At 48.9% G+C, this 23,946-nt stretch overlaps 1 protein-coding gene across 5 annotated transcripts in view; it reads left to right on the forward strand.

Moving 5' to 3' along the window:
* LOC115275812 (N-acetyllactosaminide alpha-1,3-galactosyltransferase) overlaps nucleotides 1-18,678 on the forward strand; it is a 55,146-nt gene extending 36,468 nt beyond the window's left edge. For 2 of the 5 annotated variants that reach the window (XM_029919575.1, XM_029919576.1), the window contains exons 4-11: nucleotides 2,528-2,563; nucleotides 4,877-4,942; nucleotides 5,486-5,581; nucleotides 6,692-6,744; nucleotides 6,882-6,996; nucleotides 7,078-7,185; nucleotides 12,025-12,162; nucleotides 16,109-18,678. In XM_029919575.1, the coding sequence (XP_029775435.1) occupies nucleotides 2,528-2,563; nucleotides 4,877-4,942; nucleotides 5,486-5,581; nucleotides 6,692-6,744; nucleotides 6,882-6,996; nucleotides 7,078-7,185; nucleotides 12,025-12,162; nucleotides 16,109-16,802 (1,306 nt within the window). In that variant the 3' untranslated portion in view covers nucleotides 16,803-18,678. Of the gene's footprint in view, nucleotides 1-2,527; nucleotides 2,564-4,876; nucleotides 4,943-5,485; nucleotides 5,582-6,691; nucleotides 6,806-6,881; nucleotides 6,997-7,077; nucleotides 7,186-12,024; nucleotides 12,163-16,108 lie in introns of all 5 variants that reach the window. The other 3 variants (XM_029919577.1, XM_029919578.1, XM_029919579.1) reach the window with 3 other exon arrangements.
* The last annotated feature ends 5,268 nt before the right edge of the window (nucleotides 18,679-23,946 follow it).

Below are 23,946 nucleotides of genomic sequence, written 5' to 3' on the forward strand. Positions count from 1 at the left end.
TTTTGCAGGGCCAGGCACTCTCCGCGTGGTAGTTGGAGCCGGTCCTGGCCGCTCTCTGGGGCCATGGTTTGGCACCCAGACTCCAGGCATGTCATTCTTCCTTGTGAGGAATCTATTGAATGTCTGCAAGTGGCATAAAAGGCAGCAGATATTTTGCCACCTTGTGAATTGGCCATGTGACGGCCTGAGGTGAGCTGAGGTCACTAACCTTAGACAGGTGGACAGCACCGAGCTCAAAAGGATTTAAAAATAACTGATTAGGATACAAGTACAACTCCTACCCTCAGAGGGTTATGATCTAGATGGAGCAAGAAGATAGGCATATAAATAACCAGGAGAGAAACAGAGGAAGACTATCAGGGCAGAGAAAAGGAACTGTCTGAGTTAAGGAGGCTAAGATTAGGTTTGCCTTGGAGGGGGATCTATTTTTTGCACTTATTTACAACCATGTAATAATGAGCACCTACTATGTGCCACGCACCGTGCTAGGATTGTATCAAGACAGGCACAAAGGAGATGCATGTAAGCCATGAAGGATGAATATGTCATTGGTGTCACCATTGGGATGGGGAAGGATTCTGGGAGTGGAGGGGAAGAACAGGTTAGGAAAGAGATGTGACAAGGTCGCAACACTGAATCTAGAAGTTAGTGCCCTGAGTGCCAGGGGGCCATCAGAGCAATGGGTAGCAGCAGACCCTCCCCCTCTGCCTCTTCATTCCCCTCCCCCACCCACCTCTTGTAGGATCTGGAGTCTGATTCCCCAGATTCAAATACCAGCTCTGCTCCTCACTGGCAGTATGACCTTTGGCAAATCAGACCTAGGACTCAGGTCCCCGTGGGGACAGAGCCTTGCCTAGGGTTAGGATTCGGTCCAGGGGGGTCGCCGGGGCTGAAGCGGCACCAGTCCCGAGATCTCCCTGGAGGGCTGCACTGAGGCCCTCGTGCAGGTGTAGGGTTCCGCGGAGAGGTAGAGCTAAGGGCCGGGTGAGGGTTGGGTGCAGGATTGGAATTAGGTTCACTCAGCCTCTACCTCGTAGGATGAGAAAGAGTAGAACCTACTTCCTGGATTGTTGTGAGGTTTCAATGAGCTGATATATGTCAACTGTGTGGAACACAGGGTTAGCTCTCACGCATATTATCAGAATCAGTACAAGAACAAGGAATTTTTGAGCACGATCCTTGAGTCTTGGGCTCAGAGGAGAGACCGTAGGCGGTGACAGAGCATGCACTTTATTCCTACAAGGAGATGCGGACCCCACCCTGCCATGGGGAGCAGGAAGAAGGAGGGGAGAGGAGGCCAGAGTCTGAAACAACTGTGAGCCATTTATTTGTTCAGGGCCGAGAAAGCTGGGGCCAGGCAGGGGTTGAGACACGGCGGTGCCTGAGCTCAAGTCTAGAACTCCTCCTACCGAGCCGTACCCCGCTTTTAGTCACAGGGAGGAGAAGGGGGCAAGCAAGGCTTAGCTCTGGGGCAGCAGCTTCCCCGCACAGAACAGGGGAGCGATGCCACATGGCAAGTCCAGTCACTTTATCTCCCAGATGCCTCTCAAGTCCTTCTCTGCATCCCGTCGGCTGCCTTGCTTTGTGCTGGGTGACAGCCATCACCCCCGAAAGGGTCACCCACATTCACTCCTAACCCCTGCAGCCTAATCTCCAGTGACCTTCTTCAGCTGCATATAAGACCCTGTCTCTCCCCTGTTCAAAAACCCTTCAAGGACAAAATCCCCAGTAGGGCCCCAGCAAGGTCTGGCCTCTGGTGACTTCTCCTCTACTGCCTTGCACATTTCAATGCCTCCTTTTTTCACTCTGTCTGGAGCACTCTTCCCACATCCCCTTCACCTGGATTCCGTTTATCCTTCAGATCTCAGCTCAAACATTCCCGCCTCCTTCAGGAAGCCTGCCAGGTCCTCCTGTTAAGTGCCTAGAGTGCGTATGCTTTTCCTTTTTAAATAGCTTGGAGTTTGAGGTCGTGTAGCAGTGTGATGGTCTGAATAGTGTCTGCCTTCCCTGCTAGCCTGAGTGTAGCACCGGGACACATGGATGGAGGGCCTGTGTCCGTCTCAGCCAGGGCTGCGTTCCCAGGACTCCGCATGTGATTCCGCTCTGCAAATACCTGCTGAATAAACAGAGATGGCTCAATAGAGAGATGTATATGCCCTGGCCCAGCCTCCTGGTGCCTACAGACCAATTAGCTGCCTTCATTAGCTTAAGAAATGGAACCTTCCCTCAGTGAAGCCGCCTGTAGGCAATAGAGAGGGGTCGCCTTTTTCCTTTTTTTATTAAGATTTGATATTTTCCAGTAACTTCTTTCCCACGCCTTGTTCTGAACAACCCTGAAGTGACTACAAGTGAAAATTCCCAGTCCCTCGATACCTCTAGCTGTATCTCAAAGGAAAGTAGAAACCTAGGAGTAGTGAAAACCCAGGCTCTCAGCCCAGCCCTGGGGCTGCAATGGTAATGATTGCAAAATAGCTTTTCTCAGAATTAAAAGTAACATGATACGTTTTTATTTCTCATTTGCTTTCAGCCCCGAAGGCTCTTTCCTGTGGATATATCACTCAAAGTAAGTGCTTTGAATTCTTGAGGTGTGTGAGATGTGTCCGCCCTGGCGCCCCCTACAGCCCATTTTTAACCAGGCAGCTGGTGGCGGAGCTCTGGTCAAGGGCAAAGGGGAAGGGGGGGTTCCCAAGGATCTGGACTCCATGTCCCCCATTCCCTAGGCGGGCCTTTCTCATCGTGGGTTTCTTTAAGTGGTGTCATTTGGAGAACATTCTGTCTTGCTGATGTAAGGAGGCTAGATCTTTCTCATCATGCTGCCCACGATCATGCAAGACCCTTGCAGGAAATCCCTTTGAGACAAAGGATCAGGAAAGAAGTTGGGGTCTCCTGATGAGAATAGTATTTACTATTATTGTTATAGTGAGAACTATGTAAGCCTTCATTTTTTTTTTTTGAAAGAGAGAGAGGGCAAGAGTGAGAAGCAGAGAGAGAGGGAGAAGTAGGGCTCACCTGTTTACCCAAAGTGAGGTTTGTGTGCACCTCAGAGAGAGAGAGAGAGAGAGCACAAGTGGGCGAGGGGCAGAAAGAGAGAGAGAATCCCAGGAGGGCAGGAAGAGGGAGAGAGAGGCGGAGCTCGCCAGAAGCAGGGCTGGAGCTCACCCGATACAGGATGCGGGGCTCTTGCTCACCCAAACTGGGGATCGAGCTCACCCGATGTGGGCCTCGAACTCCCCAACCGTGAGATCATGACCTGAGCCGAGCCAGATGCTTAATGGCTGAGCCCCCCAGGTGCCCCCGCCTTCATTTCCTAACATTGGCTTGGTTTCCAGGAAGCTCATAGCAAAGTCTTGTGCTTAACTGCTTGTGCTTAGGTCAGCCTTCATTTCTGATGTAATTTATTCCCTGGTGTTAAATCCTGGCTTTATGCTTATGCTTTTATGCCTAAGCCCACTTGGCCAAATTCTCAGCTATAAAATGAACATAAAGATAAAACATTTATTCTCACAAGTAGCTGGGGATGACCAGCCTCATATGAAAACACCTATGTGAGTGATTAAATATTTGCCTTTCTGTTCCCTTTTTCTCGGTAAGTCTCCCTCTCTATGGTGACCACACCTTCTTAATTGTCAACCATCTGAAACACTTCCTAAACGTAGATGAGCTTTAAAACAGCTTTTTTTTTAATTTTTAAAAAATGTTTATTATTTTTGGAGTGGGGAGAGGGGCTGAGAAAGAGGGAGACACAGAATTGGAAGCAGGCTCCAGGCTCTGCGCTGTCAGCACAGAGCCCGACGGGGGGCTCGAACTCAAAATCTGCAAGATCTTGACCTGAGCCACAGTCAGCCGCTTAACCCACTAAGCCACCCAGGCGCCCCTAAAACAGGTTTCTTAATATCATGAAGCCTGTTCATGCCTCTTATTTGTTCAACCACACAGCACTGCACCCCTGCCTTCCCCCTCTTTCCCCTTCTCCAGAAAGTCCCCTCCCTGGAGAGAGTCTCACAATGAGAGAGTCTGGAAATTTCCACATGTGGGTGGTGAGGGTAGCTTCTGATTACAGTTTCCTGAGTTTCTTTCTGGTTCAGAGACCCTCAGATTTCCTGAGGCTGTCACTGCTGACCTTTGGTGTAACTTGAATTTTAGTTTAACAAAACTAAACTGTATATATTTGGAAATATACACTGGTCTCTCTCTCTCTTTCTTTTAAATTAAGATCACAACTTTTTACAGTAAGTTTCAACTTTGAGAAAGCGCTTTGATGTATGCTATTTTATTTGGTTTTCAAAGCCACCTCTGTGGTAGGTTTATTATCCTTATTATTATTACTTACTGACTTTTCAGGGGAAGAAAATGAGAGTCAGTGAGGGAAAAGGTCTGTCCAGTTACACCACTAGTAAGTGTCGGGTCCATGACCCGCACTATGTATCAGGGTCCCCGGCTTGTTAATTCCTCTCGCCTCCTCTCTCCCTGCCGGGGCCTCCCTGGAGGAGCGGAGCGCCGGGGGCTGCGCCACAGAGCGGAGGTCCAGGCGGCATTCGGTCCATCTTCGCCTCATTCAGCTAGAGCAGCTTGACTTTTTCTTCTTTTTTTTTTTCCGTTTTTATTTTTAATTCCAGTTAGTTAACAGACAGCGTTATGTTTGTTTCAGGTGTGCAATATAGTGATTTAATACTTCCATACGTCACCTGTAGAGAATAGCTTCACTTCTGTTTCATGAACTGGCAGAAAGAAAGAGAGAAAGAAAGAAAGTAGGAAAAGAAAGAGAAATGTAAGCAGTGTTCTGCCGTGAGGATGTTGGAAACCCCACCCCACCACCGCGCCCAGTTTGGGACTGCCTCATCTTCTAAAAATGTTTGTCATCTCTTTCATTTCTTAGAACCCCGGAGGCGGGTGACAGCGGCCCGCAGAAGGGCTGGTGGTTTCCAGGCTGGTTTAACAACAGGTAAGGCGAGGGACGAGGCGCGTCTGGGTCTGTCCGCCCTCCTGACGCTTATGGAGTCCAAACAAAATGGTTTCATGGCCGTGACTTTAATGGCCACTTGTCTTTCTGGCCCACGGGAGTCATACAAGGAATCTACTCCACGGCTGGGACGAATATATTGAAGCTGGGGGGTTCTGGTCAAGTTTTCCCATGGAGTCTGGGGGTGAGTGGGCCTTGGGCTCAAGTTCAGGCCGCCGGAGAGACGAGCAATCACAGGAGGACCGTTGCGGCAGGTTCTCTCGCCCCTGAAGGTTCTGGGTCACGAGATTGCTAACTGTGCTGACTTGGAAGAAAAAGGAGAAAGCTGAATTCTGAGCCTTTTCACCAATAGTATGTGTTTACGAATAAACGTTTCACATCACGAAGCTTTCTCCAGGCATCCCCCGCGTCCCCCCCCACGCACGCTCTCTGCCTCGGAGGCCGTTTTCACGAGCCATTCGCTGGCTGTTCCGATGCCATAGATCAGCCTCTGCCTCACTCTGCTTGCTTTCCCTCTGTACGTAGGACCCACAGTTACCAAGAAGAGAAAGACGCGGACAAGGGAAATGAACAAAGAAAGGAAAACGAAGAACTTCAGCTGTCAGACTGGTTCAATCCACAGTAAGAAAGGAAGCGCTCGCCATGCGCAATGAATCCGTTAGCCCCCGTGGCAGGTGGTGGGGACTGTGGAGGCAGCAGTGCCATTGAGAATGTTCCTGATTGGGGATCCAGAGTCTTAGCAGCTGTCAGGCTTTCCCCAGAGATTAGATGAGAGTTCCAGAGTCCGGATGTTTTGACTTAGATGCCGGAGCCACAACACAGGGATTCAAACCAGTTGTCCAAAGGCAGCAGGTGAAACACAAAATCCTCTGGCTGGAGGGGGTCTCACTGACCACGAGGGGTTGTGGAAAGCGACAGCCTGTAGGGTCAGGGCAAGAAAATTCTCTCTGAGATTCAGCTAACTCATCTGAAAAATGGCGGTGATGACGAAACATCTCATGGGGCCGTGCATGCATCATTAAGCAATCATATGACAAATGTTTATCAAACGTCCATGATTGCCAGCTGGTATTTTTCAAGCTACCAGTCACTATTCATTAAAGTGTTCCGAAAACTACCTTAACAGGGCAAATGGGCTTTTAAAAAAAATATCGAAATCAAATAGAAAGCAGAGGGCATCCCATGAACTAGACATAAGGCTAAACACTGTTTAGTTGAATTATTGTTTCCGTATGTATGTGTATGCATATGCATTTTGTTGTGACGTAAAATGCACTCACTGGGAGTCGTGGTCAAAAATACTGTGCTAGACATCGTGTGAGGCACAGGAGATAGGAGAAATCAACCCACATGGGCATGTTTGAGACGTTCCTGGTTTGGTAGGAGCAGGAGATGTGCAAGTAGTATTTACCAAAAGTGGGAAGGGGGTGTGGCCGATCTGACTTAGACGGGGAGTAAGGAGGCGGGAATTGTCCAAGGTGATCAGATGACCGTGAGGCCTGAGAGACTGGTGGTCGGTGGTGTCGTTGACCAGGACAGGGACTGGAGGAAGACAGCCAGGCCTAGGGGTCCAGGTAGGAGATGAGCTCTACAGGGGACGTCGTATGTGGGTTCAGGTACCTGGGGGGTGTCGGGACAGAGATTCAGAGTGCCTGTCTTCATCTGTTCGGGCTGCAATCACAAAACACCACATACCAGATGGCTTATAAACGACAGAAATTTGTTTCTCAGAGTTCTGGAGACTGGGAAGTCCAAGACCAAAACCCCGGCATCTGTGGTGACTGGTGAGAGCCCACCTCCTGGGTCACAGACAGCCGTCTTCTCTGTCCCCGCACAGTGGAAGAGGTGGGAGCTCTGGGAGACCTCTTTCCTAAGGGCACGAATCCCATTAGTGAGGGCTCCACCCCTATGATCTAAGCAGCTCCCAAAGACCCACCTCCAAACACCATCACCCTGGGGATTGGATTTCCACATGTGAATTCTGGAGGGCAAGGCACAGACTCAGGCTATAGCAGTGCCCAGGAGCTCCACGGAAGGTGTGTGGCAGAGATGGGGGGTGAGGAGCCGTGAGAGTGAGGGGGCATGAACCACATTCCATCTGATTTCGGCACTTAAAGGGCCAGTGAAGGAAGAGGAGTCTGGAAAGCGGCAGGAAGAGCTGTGAGGAGGATGGGAGAGAATAGCACCTACCCCAGGAGGAGGGGTGTGAGCTCTGGAAAGACCGAGTACGTTCTGGCAAGCTCTCTTTTTGTTTTTGGGGGGGGGTCACATGAGTGTGGAAGGTTGGGAATTTTGCCTTCCCCCCGCCCCGCCCATGTGTCATTCAATGAATGAGCCGGGCACCAGGGTCACCATCCACGAGATGCTAGACCAGTGCTGGACACACAAGGGTATAGAAGCATTGTGGCTTTGCTGAGAGCCCCTTAGAGCTGTGTGTGTTCGGGGTTGGGGGCTGGGGAGACCTCTGCCAAAAAGTGGGCTAGATGAGCCAGAGGGAGCCACCAAGCTCCTTTCTAAGGAGGCTGGTACACTTCTACTGTGGCATTTGTGCTCCGGGAGCCGGACCTGGGAGGCGGGGTGAGGGCTGAATTACTGGAGACGAAGAGGCGAGCCGGATCGTGGCCACCAGCTGTCACCCTCCACTGCCCACCCCCCATGCATGGCTCAGTTTCTCCTCCACACAAATGGCGAGCAGATATTTAAAGAATATTGGTTTGAAGAGGCTCCACATATAAGGCTTCCCGGGGCACGGAAGTGTATTTCCTGCATAAATGAATGATTAGATAAACAATTGAATGAACAGATAAATATATGCTATAAATGTATCCTTTCATGTAAATGGCCTACAATACTTATCGTGTATTGTGCACACATGTCCACATCCAGATCTCTTCACTTCTGGGACAGTACCTCCTCTGAATGTCCCTCCTCCTTCTCCGTTCTGCCTTCTTCTTCCCCTCCATAAGGGCCTCTCCCTCATCATGTAGTAGTTTCCGAAGGCTACATCCTGTGTTCTCGTCTCTCTTCTTTATACACCATCTTCCAATGTGCTCTCATCCATTTCCATGGCCTTGGACCTGGGCAGGCATGAGTGACTCCCCACAGTCAGATCTTCAGCCCGATTTCCTGAGCCCGGACTTGGATCTATTGCCTGCTTGACATCTCTGTACACGTCTCCTGCGACCCAAATGGTTTTCCACATTCTACCGCACCCTCATTCTCATTTCCCACCTGAAGCCAGAGCCTGGGATACCTCTCTGGCTCAGCCTTTCCCTCCACCCACCCCACAGTCTAAGTGATTGATGTGTGCTGTTAATCCTTCCTCCAAAATCCTTCCCGCATCGTGTCCTTCTCCGCATTCCACAGCCCCACCCTGGTTCCTGTCGCCATCAGCTCTTGGCCGGATCCACCCCTGGCACGCTGATGCTTATCGGGAGTTCAGAAAAGAACACGCTGAACATATCCTTTTTGACCCGGTTCATATTGACAGAATTTTAACACTTCTGCTCCCCAACACTTGAGGACCACCATGTTTCCGCTAATAAGTACATAAGATTCAAAAGCCAGCAGTAACCTAGGTAGGTGTGCGTTTTGGTGATAGAGGCTGATTTATTTCGTGGAAGGCTCTGCCCTGTAGTGGAGCCACACAAACTGTGCGCTGGGTGCCATGCTTGGAAGAAAGGCATTTGGGCCACCTGTCCTGACCCTTCTTCTTTCTACAGCCCCATCTTTGTGACTTGGGACCCTTCTGACACTCGAAGTAGCAAGGACTAGCTCTCACACGTTGGTGGCCTGCCCTGTGTCTTCTTTTGTGGGAGACAGTGGACGATTTTGCTGACTGCGACTCCTTGAGACAGAGGTTCATCCCAGAAGCTCATCTGGTCCTCAGGCTCGCTCCTCCCCTGCCCCCACGTTTTCAGGCTGTCATCTGGCTTCTTGGGGTCAATGGCATGTGGGAATTGCCAGTGAAATTGAGTAATTAACAGCTGGGAAAAAGAACATTTTAATTTTTAAGTAAACATTAATTTTTAATGTCGCTATTTTTTTTTCCTGCTTGATAGAATCTTCCCAGCCAAGTTACCAAACCGGACACTGCTTTTCTGACTCAGTCTTTCTAGAAAGATGTAGACTGAGGGGTGGCACTGTTGTGTAGCAGGCTGTTGGGACTGTGAGGTTCTCCGGGGTAGGACGGGGCCTCACGTTCCCCGTCCTACTCAGCAGCAGGGCCGGTGTGCGGGGCAGGGCCTTAGGAGCTGTGCCCTGAAGCCTTGAGCACCCTGGTCCGGCCCTTCTTATAAATCAGATGGCTGAAGACGCAGCTTCCTTCTTCCATCCGCCTCCCCCTACTTTCTTTACTTGTAAAACGGGAGTGAGGAGGACATCCACTTTATAATGTGGACGTGAGGGTTAAATGAGAGAGTGAAAGTCCAGCACTTCATCCCGTGCACCCTAAGTATTAAATAAGTACATGTGGTCAACTGCTGCTTTCCTTCCCTCTTCTTTTTTTAATTAAAAAAACATTTTTAAATGTTTGTTTGTTATTTTGGAGAGAGAGACAGAGTGTGTGTGAAGAGTGGGGGAGGGGCAGAGAGAGAGGGAGACACAGAATCAGAAGCAGGCTCCAGGCTCTGAGCTGTCAGCACAGAGCCGACGTGGGGCTCAAACCCACAAACTGTGAGATCATGACCTGAGCCGAAGTCAGACGCTTAACCAACTGAGCCACACAGGCGACATGTTGGTTTTTGGCTTTTTTGTGTTTAATAATATTACCTACTTACAACATGTCCAGCTCATACACAGCTGTAAGACTTAGCTAGCGGGCTGGGTCCGAACTACTAAAGTATCCCCAACGGGACAAAACTAGGGACAGCAATGAATGAGGCAGTGATACAGGGGAGGGGAGAGTTTAAGTTCAGAAACAGTTATAGGTGTGTAAGTCGTGTGGGTGTGTGTGTGTGTGTGTGTGTGTGTGTGTGTGTGTGTGTGTGGTGTTTGTGGTTTGAAATCCTGCCATTCAAACAAAGCGGGGGCTGGGGGTTCTGTGACTAAAAGCATCACATTAGCTTCTAAAAATATAACAAAACAGAAGCTCATTATTTCTCACTGTACACTGGTAAAAATGCCAGAGTAGCTAAGGTGAAACCTTAGCTTAGAGTTAAAACCATGGCACACATAAGTTTTACCCCCAGTTTCATCAGCACAGTGAGTGAATGTCCACGGAAGCAGCAATGTATGGTGGGAGGTCAGGGCATGGATTCCAGAGTTGGACCATCTGGGTCCCCAAACCAGCTTTGCCCCTTCCTAGCTGTGTGACTTTGGGCAAGGTAATTAACCTCTCTGTGCTGCTCATGGATAAAATGTGGATCAGCACAGCACCTCTGGAGGATGAAGCCCTTAGCGCGGTGCCTGGCCTCACAGGAAGTGCTCAGCAGACCTTAGTTACCGGCAGCGGCAGCCAGCTGTGGGACCTCAGGCAAGCCTTGGTTTTCTTACCTGTGCAATGGGCACACCTGGCAGGACTGTTGCAAGTACTAAATGAGAAAGTGTAGGCGAAGGTGCTTTCACTTCACGATCGAAGGAAACCAAGAGCAGCTGTTCTCTGCGCAGCCGGCACACGTGGGGAGCAAGGGCAGAGCTGACGCTGCAGATGGATGGGGGAGGGCCAGGACCGCAGCCCCTGAAGGCTCCCTCCCATCTCTGGGGGTGGGTGATTCAGTGCAGGGGGAGGAAGGAGGCCGGAAGCAGGGCACAGGCTCTAGAAGGGAGGGGTCATCATCTGGAGAAGGAGAGTCGAGAGCGTGGTGACAGACGGACAGGAGGATGAGCTTCCTGAGGCTCTTTTCCACTCTGGGGCTGGGGCCGGCGCCAGATGGGGGTCGGCCCAGCCTTGCGCAACCTCGCTGCGGAAAACCCAGCTCTGGGATGGGGTAGGAGCGGTTTTGTGACCCCCCCACTGGCGTGCAGGACAGGGGCAGCGGGATGGGGGCGATTTTCAGCGCCTCCGTTTATTTGCTGACCTCTCCCCGCCAGCCTCACCAGGCCACATGCATGCAGCCCGCAGGGACCCAGCTGGGACCACCGGGCCTCTGCCCCAATCACTGGCCGTTTCCCCTCTGTGGATGAAGTACTAGCAAATGCCTAACGGGGACAGGCCCGTTTGCCCTGGGGATCGAGTCTCGTGACTGTGTTTCAGTCGCTGCCTCCCAGCAGGGAAAATGCAGCCACTTCCTGAGTGAATGGGGGTCAGAGCTGAGTCTGTGTCACCCCCTGCTCTGCTGCAGGGTCCCAGCGGCTACTCAGCCTTTCCGCATGTCTACGCTCCGCAGCTGGCCAGTGTGTGACGCTCTCGTGTCGCTTCCTGTGTTTGTGGTGGTTTTGCTCAGACCCCTTCAAGCCTTCTGAGTGCAGAAAGCATGCCTCCCTCCCTCCCCTCGCTTTCGTAGCAAAGAGGCAATGTGGTCTGGGCAGAGGCTCTGTGCTAGAGCCCCATGTTCTAGCCTTGGCCTTGGGGGCCCTCTGTGGAATCGCTTCTATTTTGGGCGATTCTGACTCCTTGTTTGTAAAATGAATGATAAACACCAGAAATCACTTTCTGGCAAAAGGCAAATTAGACTAGCTTTCTCTCTTTTGGCCCCAATATCACTCTGTCACGCTCCCGAGTCAAGAACTGGGGCCTCCTTAGGTGCAGGTGGCACCCACAGGGACACATGACACCCAAAGATGCCACTGGCAGTTAAGGAAGGAGCCTGGAGATGGCAGAAGGGATCCAGAAGGAAAAAGAGAGCTAGGAAGGCAGCAAAAGGGGACAGAGGGAATGAGATGTACAGGTAAGGCAAGGGCCCCCAAGGCAGCCCTCAGAGGCACCTGTCCTGAGAGCCTCCTGTCCCCCACTCAGAAGATCTGCCCCTGCAGATGTCACACCACCCAGCCAACTGAACCTGGCGCTCAGTCCGGATCCAAGGACGATCTCAGCATATCATGCCTGACCCCAGTTTTTCCTTGGACAGTCTCGGCCCCACTTAGGAAAACTGTCCTGACTCACGGGCCCTATGTTTTGTCACCAGGAAACGTCCAGATGTTGTGACAGTGACCGAATGGAAGGCACCGGTCGTGTGGGAAGGCACTTACAACAAAGCCATCTTAGAAAATTACTATACCAGACAGAAAATTACCGTGGGTTTGACGGTCTTTGCCGTCGGAAGGTAAGTGTCTCTAATAAAATTGACGTCCACTTTTTCTTGTCTCATTGTCCAAATGTTTGTGAGGGGCCCCCTGGGCTTAATGAGCTGCTCCTGCCTTGTCTGAATTATTAGATAGGAGGATGTTAGAACAGGACCGTTTTAGTCTTGTGCCTGCGGAGGCCCCCAAAAGGCTGACAGAGCAAAACAATAGTAGGTGAGCCGACTCCTTCCCACCTCAAAGTGAGGGTCTCGGGTCTGCTACACCCACAGCACACTCACAACAACCTCCTTTCTGACCTCCGTGGCTCTCTTTGGAAGCTCAAACATGGCAGCTGTTGGCCCAGATGTGCATCATTCTTTGTCTGACTCTCTCAAGACCCGGGACCAAGGACTGGAGGATTTACAGCAAGCTCTGTGTCCAGACTGACCCAAGCATGATGGTCTCCATATTGGAACATGGCGGACCGCTCTTTCCCTGGCCTCCTCGGGTCTTCTTGGCCCCAAGAGATTCAGCCAGCCAGAACTTCGTCTTGTAGAGGCTGGCGAGGTTCCTGTTTCAGATTCAATTTCCTTGTTTAGAACATCCTTTCCAATGCTGCAACCAGTGTTACCTGAAATTAGTAGCCGTAATATTAGTTTTACAATGTAACCCAGTTTACTTTTTTGGAGAGTTTCTGTGGGTGTTTCCCTCCCCCCGTCCTCCCAAAACATAAGCAAAATTCAGTTTTCCTATTCCCTACCTCCTGCTGTGGACCTTTCCTGTGGGTCCTCTCCTAAAAACCACGTGGAAAGTTGATCCCTTGGGCTGTACAAAGAGGATCCAAGGCCTCGGTTGGTCTGAGCCTCGGTTGGTCTGAGCCTTGGCTCCGCCCACTCTGAAGGCCTGAAGGAGAGCTCCGTGAAGATCTGATGGTTCTCCTAAGATCCAACCCAGAGGCCAGAAAACACTGCTGTCGCAATACTAATCAGGTACGGTGGCCTGCTTAGTCACCTGGGCAGCATCTCTGATAGAGATGGCGACTCTAGAGTTTTGACATCTTCCTCGGGAGAATCCGTGCCGTTCTGAGTCAGGAGCCCATCCTCAGCTCAGGACACAAACGTAGATCAATTCGATGCGGGTGTTCCCCAAAAGAACAGAGTACTCCACGATGGCTTCACCGGCCAGTTGCGGCTCTGTAGAACGATGCTGGAAGTCGCATATCCCAGGGAAAGCCCTGTGCTCTCCTCTCTGAGGCATGAGAGGTGTGTTTGCACTCCACAGCAATAAATCCTGAGTGGATTTGGACTTTTAGGAGGTGTGATATTTGGTTTCTTTTCAAATAACAATGCAGGAAGCCAACAGCAGTGTCTTAATCCCTAAACAATGTTAAACCTCCCATGGCCCCCTCCCTTGCCCTGGGATTGTCTCCCAAGCTTCAGATAGAGCACAATAGATTTTTCTTAAAGTTCCAGAGGGCCCAAGAATTTGCTGGCCACCAGCCACAGAGCCATGTTAAACTCCCTGTTTATACTGCGCGGATATCTTCTTTCCATTTAAATAAATCAGTACTGTAAACTCATGGGCTTCTAGAGGGCAGCATTGAAAGCACACTTTATTTTGGTAGTAAGAAAGGAAATCCAGGCAGCAACCAAAAAGCAAAACAAAGGACCGGTTATTACGGCTCACAAAACACCTCGATAGGCCGCTGCTGGTATGATCGGCGAATTAAATTCAATCCACATTCACGGAGCTGAGCATGCGCCTGGGGGCTGCATGAGTTGTGTTAAGCCCGCTGACTACTATGTCTTCGTCCTCTCTATGATCTCCATGGCCTCCCAAGACCGTGTAGCCTGGGTTACAGAAGAGGCCAACACGATGTGTCTTGAAGGAATATATCCATTGCTAAAATATCACCGCGCACCCATTAGAATGGCCCCAACCCAGAACACTGACAATACCAGATGCTGGCGAGGATGTGGAGCGAAGGAGACTCTCATTCAGTACTGGTAGGAATGTAAAATGGAACGACCATTTGGAAACCGGTTTGGCAGATTCATACAAAACTAAACAGGGACCTTACCATGCCATCCAGCAACGGCCAAGGGAGTTGGAAACTTATGTCTACAAAAACCAAACAAAACAAAACAAACAAAAACAAAAAACAACCCAAAACCTATACACAGATGTTTACAGTAGCTTTATCCCTAACGGCCAAAACTTGAAAGCAACCAAGATGTCCTGCAGTAGGTGAATGGATAGATAAACCGTAACATCTAGAACATCATCAGTGCTAAAAAGAAATGAGCTATCCAGCCATGCAAAGACATGGAGGAGCCTTAAATGCGTGTTGCTTAGTGGCAGACACCAATCTAAAGGGGCTGTATACTGCATGGTTCCAACTCTGTGACATTCTGGAAAAGGCAAACTTTTGAAGACAGTGAAAGATCAGCAGTTGCCAGGGGTTGTGTGGGGGCCGGGAGCGGATGAATGGGCAGCACCCAGGACTTTTAGGGCAGTGATGATATTCTGTATAATACCATACAGAGCAGTGGGTACATGTCACTGTACATTTGCCCAAATCCATAGGATGTGCAACACTGAGTGAATCTTAATGTAAACCATGGGGAGACAAGGACATGTCCGTGGAGGCTCATGGACTGCAAGGTGTGCATCACCCTGATACTGGATTTTGAAGTGGGGGGAGGAGCCAGGGGAGAGAGGGGCAGGGGAGGTAAATGGGAACCTCTGTGCTCAGTTCAGTTTTGCTGTGAACCTAAAAATGCTCTAAGAAATAAAATGTGTTTTGAAAAACAAGGAAAAGGTAGTTAAGCCAAGGTTGAAGCAGAGGTTGTTTGCTCTGGTGTTTGGATGAGTGTTACGATGGTGGTGTTTGAAGGGTGGATTGGTGCTTGGGGTCGCCAGTGGGAGGTTCACAGGGTGAACATGTAACACGGAGGGCTATCTGTGTCCTGTAACCCATTCTCTGGGTCCCAGAGGAGGATAGAAGAATGGTGATGGTTAGGCTGAATGCATCCCCAAAGGACCCAGAGGTCACTCTTGCATCTCGTAGGGCAATAGCAACATTGGGATAGTTTGAGGGAGAAGTAGTGCCCCCTGCTGTTGGGCAGAGGACACAAATTTCCAGTGATAACGATGAGTAAGTTCCAGGGAGCTAATGTATATCATGGTGATTATAGCTAGTAAAACTGTATCATACACTTGAAAGTTGTTAAGAGAATGGATCTCAACTGTTCTCACCGCAAAGAAGAGTTGGTAGTTATGTGACGTGAGGGAGGTGTTAGCTAAGGCTATAGTGGTAATCATTTCATAAAATATAGGCATGTCAGATCAACACTTCGTACACCTTAAACTTGCACGTTGCTCTATGTCAATTCTATCTCAGTGTAACTGGGGGAAAAATAACCAACACCCGCTTTGCCTGCCCACAGTGTGAACCCACTGATAAATAAGATGAAGGGCTAAGTAAGGTGGATGATAGTGAACATCACCTTTATTACAGTTAAAGCTGGTACTGGAGAAGGTGGCTTCTATTTGCAGACCCTAGGTCTCCTGATATTGAGTCAGGGAATCGGAAAGATTGGGTACCCAGGCTTCCAGATGTGGAGTAGGGCCTGCTCCACTAGGGCTCCCCAAGGCCCCGAGCTGATGAGAGCACAGGCTCTCCCCACCTGGCTGGTGGCCATTTCCAAGAGTGAGAGCAGTGGCGGCAGAGCTGCAGACGCCCTGTCACTCTTCCAAATTCAGCAGGTAAGTCCCTCCTCTCCCCCAAAGTGGAACGAATGAATGGTGGAAGGCAGCCAGGAATGTTACACTACCAGATGCAGAAAACACATGTCTGGGATGGAGGAAATCATTCCTCCCCTACAATGCAAAACAAAACAAAACCAAAAAAAGATGATTAGAATGGCGCGCGGCCTCCTGCCCAAATCCCAGCGGTTAAATTTGTCCCTTTCTCCTTTGTTTCAGATACATCGAGCACTACTTGGAGGAGTTCCTAATATCTGCTAATAGGTACTTCATGGTTGGCCACAAAGTCATATTTTACATCATGGTGGATGATGTCTCCAAGATGCCCTTGATAGAGCTGGGTCCTCTGCGTTCCTTCAAAGTGTTTGAGATCCAGCCCGAGAAGAGGTGGCAGGACATCAGCATGATGCGCATGAAGATCATCGGGGAGCACATTGTGGCCCACATCCAGCGTGAGGTGGACTTCCTCTTCTGCATGGACGTGGACCAGGTCTTCCAAGATAGCTTTGGAGTGGAGACCCTGGGCCAGTCGGTGGCTCAGCTCCAGGCCTGGTGGTACAAGGCAGATCCTGACGAGTTTACCTACGAGAGGCGGAAGGAATCCGCGGCATACATCCCGTTTGGCGAGGGGGATTTTTATTACCATGCGGCCATTTTTGGAGGCACACCCATTCAGGTCCTAAACATCACCCAGGAGTGCTTAAAGGGAATCCTCCAGGACAAGAAAAATGACATAGAAGCTGAGTGGCATGATGAAAGCCACCTAAACAAGTATTTCCTTCTCAACAAACCCACTAAAATTTTATCCCCAGAATATTGTTGGGATTACCATATAGGGTTGCCTTCAGATATTAAGATTGTCAAGATATCTTGGCAGACAAAAGAGTATAATTTGGTTAGAAATAATATCTGACTTTAAATTGTGCCAGTGGGTTTCTGGATTTGAGAGAGTAGTGTTCTGGCTACTTCCTCAGAAAAGTAACACTTAATTTTAACTTTTAAACAATACTAACAAGATGCCAATGGCTCCTCTTCCTGATCACTCTGAATCTTGCAGTATGGGAAGATGAACCCTACAGTAATCAGATGTAAATGCCCAGCAATTTCTTATCTCTTCTGGGTTGGGGGAAATCCTATCAACTGAACCAAACAACAAATAACAAGATTGACACAGGCAAAGAAAAAGCCAGAAATACTCTGCCTGAGCCAAAGAAGGGTGTTAAAGGAAGTGTTTGGCAGCAAGATACGATTGTAAGGGGGGCATCCCCTTGACTTCGGTGTCTTTGCTGAGACAGAAGAACTCTGAGTAAAGGCATGGTCCACCTTGGCAGTCCTCACACGGTTTCGCTAGCAGACTGCTTCAGGCTATTTGCCATCCGTGTTCTCTTCCCATCAGGAAAATGTTGTTTGGGTTCCATGCAGAAGATCGGTAGTGATTCCCAATGGACATCATGGTGGCGAATGTTTGGAGTCACAGGGAATCTAAAGGAGCCAGAGGTTGCTCAGCATGGAGTGAAAAGAGACTCAAAGTTGAGTTTGCCACAAAAAAGCAAAGAGAGTGGAAAAAGAGGAGGCAGGTATCTGTGGGCCCCCCTGTGGGGGCACAGGGCATGGGGCTGGTGCTTAAACACAGCATGGATCTGGGCATGGAGTGGGGGACAACGTGGGTAGTCTCTGGCTTCCTCGGACCTCCGATGACCAGTGCAGCAGAGACTTGAATGGAAGATGCTTCTTGTCGCATTCAGTCTACCAGACTCTTTTCTTCAGTTCCTTGGCCAGAGAAGTGGGTGGTGTCAGTGAAGGCAAAGGCCCACAGTGGACTAAAGAGGCTTGCAAGGAGTTACATTGCCCAAATGTGGGCTTCATGACAATAAGTCATCAACATGCCCTGCTGCCACCTGCTTTAAGCCTCAGGGTCCCTCAGCCTATCATGCCCCAACCTGGAGGGCTGACATCCAGGAACTGGACTGGATTGGGAAAGCCCTCGGGTCAAGTAACCTCTCATTTTCCCCTGCCCTGTCTGCACTACTGAAGTGTGACTACCAGATACGTTTAATAAAATGAGCTAATTGATTTTATGTCGAAAGCAGAGGGGATGGCAATGAGACCCAGTCCTCATGAATGAACAGCTTAACATACAATACCCTTCTCTAAGAGAAGCTATGAAATCTTACATATTACTTCAAGTCAAGCAATTCAACGTACAGGAGTCAGGAGGTAACATTTACATACGCAGGTATATTTATAGTTTGCTCGTGTTCCAGTTTTGGTCCTTTGTTTCCATTTTTACATGATTTATTTGAAAAGCCACCGCACTGGCATGGTGTTCCGCACAATGGGCTTATTTGATAAAATGAAACCGACATTTTTTCCTACCATTTCACTGGGCCTCCTACTCTTCAGTCCTTGCCAGAAAAATCTCACAACCCAGCAAAATGAAGCAAAACCAACAACAACAAAAACAACAGAATCCTGAAGAAAGGGACTGGGTAAAAGAAAACAGAGACCAACACATAATTAGGACACTGCCTCTCCAGAACTCAACTTTCCTGGTCCCCATCCCTCCTGGAGTAGAGACAGTTAAGCATTTATCCTAAACCAAAGAAATGATCTGTCTTAAAAGATTAGGGAAGAGGGTTGATGTTTATTTTTAAGGGAATCTTGATTTTTTTTTTATTCATTTAAATTTAAACCCCCAAACAAACTCAAGATCTCATTGATAGTTATTCTTAAACATTAAAAAAAAATAAAATTCACACTTCACATTTGAATAAATTATTTTCTCAGCAGATTCTGGTCTGGTCATTGTTGTGCGTCTTCTCTCAAAGATGTTCAGAATCGTCAATTCTAACACTTTAAATTCTCAGACTCCAAAAAGTCATGATGTCCTCCTAAAAATGTGTTCACTATTACAAAGATAGAACATGGTTGAGAGTCCCAAACTTCTAGAACAAAATTGCTTATGGAGAGCTTTCCAAAGTGGTGCCTTGAAATAATTAACTGTCAATGGACGGACTAGAAAGAAAAAGACTTGCCCCCAGCCCCAGGGCGGGGCGCCAGCGCAGAGGGAGAAAACAATGTCATAACTACATCTGGGGAATATTAGTCCTGACCTCTGGGGAATACATGTGGCCAAGGGGGCCCTGGGAAAAGGCTAGATCCCTGGCAAAGTCAGGGCGGGTGTATTTGCAATAAATGTAAAGATGAAAACAGACGGATGTAGTGTGGCACACTGGATATACAACAGGGCATCACTCCCTCAGTGGAGAGAATTATTTTCATTTTATAGATGAGCAGAGTGATATTCAGCAAGGTTAGCCACCCAGCTAGCAAATGACTGAGCTGAAGCTCAAACCAGAGAGGCCAACAAGAATAAATGTGTCAACAGCACACATATGAAGGGCTGTGTGTGTTTCATAATAAAGAAAATGCAACTTTTTTTTTAAGTTTACTTATTTATTTTGAGCGAGAGAGAGCACAAGCGAGGGAGGAACAGAGAGAGAAGGGGAGTGAGAAAATCCCAAGCGGGCTCCACACTGTCAACGCCAGACCCTGAGTCGGACCTCAAACCCACAAACCATGAGACCATGACCTGACTGAAATCAATAGTCAGCAGCCTAACCAACTGAGCTACTCAGGCGCCCCAGGAGATTCAACGTTACAGAAGTATCTTATAAAGGGGCATTTTTCCATAAGAATATTTAAAAAATCGTGTAAGGGGAGCCTGAGTGGCTCAATAGGTTAAACATCTGACATCAGCTCAGGTCATGATCTCGTGGTTCGTGGGTTCGAGCCCCACGTGGGGCTCTGTGCTGACAGCTCAGAACCTGGAGCCTGCTTCTGATTCTTTGTCTTCCCCTCTCGGTCTGCCCCTCCCCCCTCTCAAAAATAAACAAACATTAAAAAATTGTTTTAATAAAAAGAAAAATTAGGTGTGTCCCCAAGCCTGTTGTACTATTTCCCATGTTTTGTGCATGAAACCTCCCCCATTAAATTAAATTAGTTAAAATGGATTGTGTAAAAAATAAAAGACTGTGATCATTCTTTTTAAAAAAAAATAAAACATTTTCCTTTTTTTTTTTTTTTATTTTGAGAGAGAAAGGATGAGTAGGGAAGGGACAGAGAGAGGAGAGGGAGAGAATTCCAAACAGGCTCCACACAGGCAGCACAGAGTCCAAAGCAGGGCTCAAACTCACAAATGGCAAGAGCAGGACCCAAGCTGAAATTGAGTTGGGTGCTTAACCATCTGAGCCACCCAGGCGCCCCTGTGATCATTGTTACCTGACTTTGTGCATGCAGGGCTGACGCAGTCCCTGTGGGCACGCACTGCACTCTTACACTAAGGCAGTGCCTTGGAGGGCACGACTGGGCAGAGGGGGCAAGTGGAAGGGACATCCATGCCCCCACCTTCCACTCCACCTCTAACCTGGGGGGTCACCTGATGATGGAAGGGGACAGGTTTCTTCAAGCCCTGAAGGGCCTCACTTCTCTTACCTTCTTGGAATGACACATCTGTGATGTCTCCCAGACAAAGTCACTGTGTGCTTTACTAAGAAGGGAGGCATACGTATGGCAATACTTACAAGTATTTATTAAATGTACTATTCGTTAAACGTGCCTTCCATAAATGAGTAGCAAAGCAACAGGGGCGAAGTGTCGTAGAAAGAGTGAATGTGTAACATATGATGCATTCTTTTTCAGGAGAGAAAGCAAAGTGAGGACCTATTGGTCAAAACTTCAGATCTGTGAGGGCACAGACTAGGATTCGAACTCAGGACTGACTCTAAAACCCTTGCTCTTTCCAGAGCTCCCATCTGCTTCCCTCACTCTCTCTTTCACATATGTGCGTGCAAATGTAGGTGCACGTGCGCCCCCTGCCATATATTTTAACCATCTTGTTTCTGAAATTGGAGGACACCAAAGGAATCATCACCGAAAGCTCTTAATTCCTTTATGAGGCGTTCAAGAGAGAGAATTTAATAGGCTAAAAACTCTTAGAATGGAGGTCTAAAGGCATAGAGCCACCGTGGAGAAGCAGACAAATGAAATGTGAGCAATACAGGGCCCAGGGAAGCCTGGAGGAAGGGAGGAGGAACCGCCTCAGAGGGGCTGACTCTGAACTGAGCTCTGAAAGAAGGGGGTGACTGTGAGGAGGGGAGAGGGGATGGGCTCCAGGGGGAAGAGCGGCAGATGTGAAGCATAGCGGACTGCCAGGGGGCCTTCACAGAGACCCACGCAGATGGTGCCGGGGCCGTGGCCCTGGATGAAATCCCCTGGCAGAGCCCGTGTGGAAAGCGGTGAAGACCGTGTGAGCACTTGGGCTGGGTGACGGCTGCACTGTGGCTCTTTCTCCTCTTCCAGCAACGCCTGGGCTCCTGCATGGAGTCCATGATTTCTATGGAGCCACGACTGGGGCGAGGGGACCCGGACTCAGCCGATCAGCACTTCCCATCCCCTTGTCGAGTCAAGGGTGGACAGGTGACCTAAATTAGCCCAATGAAAGCGAATCTCAGGTCCTTTAGGAAATGAGGACACATGTTGTATTAGGAGCTCGACCACAGGGAGGTCAGAGTTGGGATGAAACAGACAGTAGGACAGGAGGAACAGGGACGCTGAAGGAAGTGCAGTCCGTGATGACAATCCTGAGTCCCGGCTCCAGCCTCCCTGAGCCTGCACTGCTTGTGGGCTTTTCAAATGTGTGAGCCCCATTAGTAAGTCAGTTGGAAATGGGCTTTCTCTTCTAACTGAAGGTATCCCATTGAACCCTTACAGAACTGTTAGCTCCTTAAAGGCAGGTCCATAGTCTGCCTTTGCGTCAGGTCCAGCCCTGTTACATCACTTACCTTAGAGGTGCTGTTTAATGCATATCTACTGAATGAATGAAGGAATGAATCATCACGTCCACTCCCATCAGGCCTAGTAAGAAGTAATTGTTTTTAATTAATATTTTTTAATTTTTGATTTTTTTCTTTAATGCTTATTTTTGAGAGAGAGAGACAGAGCATAAGTGGGGGGGAGGGGCAGAGAGAGTGAGAGAAACACAGAACCTGAAGCAGGCTCCAGGCTCCAAGCTGTCAGCACAGAGCCCAACACAGGGGTTGAACTCACAAACCATGAGATCATGATCTGAGCTGAAGTCGGATGCTTAACCGACTGAGCCACCCAGGGACTCCTCGACCAGGATGATTTTACAGCACCACCATCCCCCCAGCTCTGACCCCAGGGATGTTTGGCAATGTCTGAAGATGTCCTTGGTTGTCCCAACTTGGGGGTTGGGGGTGCTATTCATATTTGGTGGGTAGAAGCCAGGGATGCTACTGAACATGCTACAATGCACAGGACAGTCTCCTCCCCCAATATTTATCTGGTTCCAAATGTCCATAGTGACAAGGTTGAGAAACCATGGTGTAAAATTTCTTTTGGACTTCATTAAGTAAGAACTGGGGAGTCAGTATGCATAACATCCAGTGGCCTCTACCCTAGGAATAGTCAAGAGCCTGAACTCCCCTCTCCTTACTCCTGTAACATTCACAGCTAAGACAGAAGTAGTTCCCTAGATTGGACACCGGAGGGCAGGGATTTCCAAAGTTAATACTTAGCCTAAGCCACTGCAGCCATTAAAAACATTCCTGGGGGTGCCTGGGTGGCTCAGTCAGTTGAGCTTGCAAATCTTGGTTTTGTCTCAGATCACGATCCCAGAGTTATGGGATTGAGCCCCACACAGAGCCCCACATTGAACCCTGCATTGGGCTCCGTGGAGCCTGCTTGGGATTCTCTTTCTCCCTCTTTCTCTGCCCCGTTTCTGCTCACATTCTCTCTCTCTCTCTCTCAAAATAAATATTTTTTTAAAAATTTTTTAAACAATTATTTTTGAGAGAGAGAGAGAGCATGAGTGAGGGAGGGGCAGAAAGAAAGGGAGACACAGAATCTGAAGCAGGCTCCAGGCTCTGAGCTGTCAGCACAGAGCCCAACGGGGGACTCAAACTCATGAACTGTGAGATCATAACCTGAGCCGAAGTCGGCTGCCTAACCGACTGAGCCACCCAGGCGCCCCTTAAAATAAATAAACTTAAAAAAAATCCACAATTTCTTTCTAGATCTGGTGAAGACTGCACAATTATAGACATGAATAAATGAAAATAGCTAGAAATATCTCAAGAGTGTGGCTGTGAAAAATCAGCCAAAATTAGAAGATAGTTTGAGTGAACTAACTGTTCAGAATAAAACATGGTTATGCTAGCTAGGTATTTTAGTGAAAAAATATTCTTGTTGCAAGGAACAGACATCCTTCTGGAGTGGTCGAAATTTGAAAGGGAGATTTCAGGGAGGTTATTTTTTGGTAGGGAAAGTTCCACCAAATACAAGAAAAAGTTGACGACCAAATGGTCATATACTGACGCTGGTGCACGGATACTGAAGCTGGTGCACGTACACTGACTCCGGTGCACGTACACTGACGCTGGTGCACGTATACTGATGCTGGTGCATGTACACTGAAGCTGGTGCACGTATACTGAAGCTGGTGCATGTATACTATGAAGATGGTGCACGTATACTGATGCTGGTGCACGTATACTGACGCTGGTGCACGTACACGAAGCTGGTGCACGTATACTGCAGATGGTGCCTGTATACTGATGCTGGTGCACATATACTGGTGCTGGTGCACGTACACTGACTCTGGTGCACGTATACTGAAGCTGGTGCACGTACTGAAGCTGGTGCACGTATACTGGAAGCTTGTACACGTATACTGACGCTGGTGCACGTACACTGATGCTGGTGCACATATACTGACGCTGGTTCACGTATACTGAAGCTGGTGCACGTATACTGAAGATGGTGCCTGTATACTGATGCTGGTGCACGTATACTGAAGCTGGTGCACGTACTGAAGCTGGTGCACGTACACTGATGCTGGTGCACATATACTGACGCTGGTGCACGTATACTGACGCTGGTGCACGTATTCTATGAAGCTGGTGCACAGACATTGAAGCTGGTGCACATACACTGAAGCTGGTGCACATATACTGAAGATGGTGCACGTATGCTGG

Source organism: Suricata suricatta, chromosome 13, assembly GCF_006229205.1.
Source record: "Suricata suricatta isolate VVHF042 chromosome 13, meerkat_22Aug2017_6uvM2_HiC, whole genome shotgun sequence".
Classification (NCBI taxonomy): Eukaryota; Metazoa; Chordata; class Mammalia; order Carnivora; family Herpestidae; genus Suricata; species Suricata suricatta.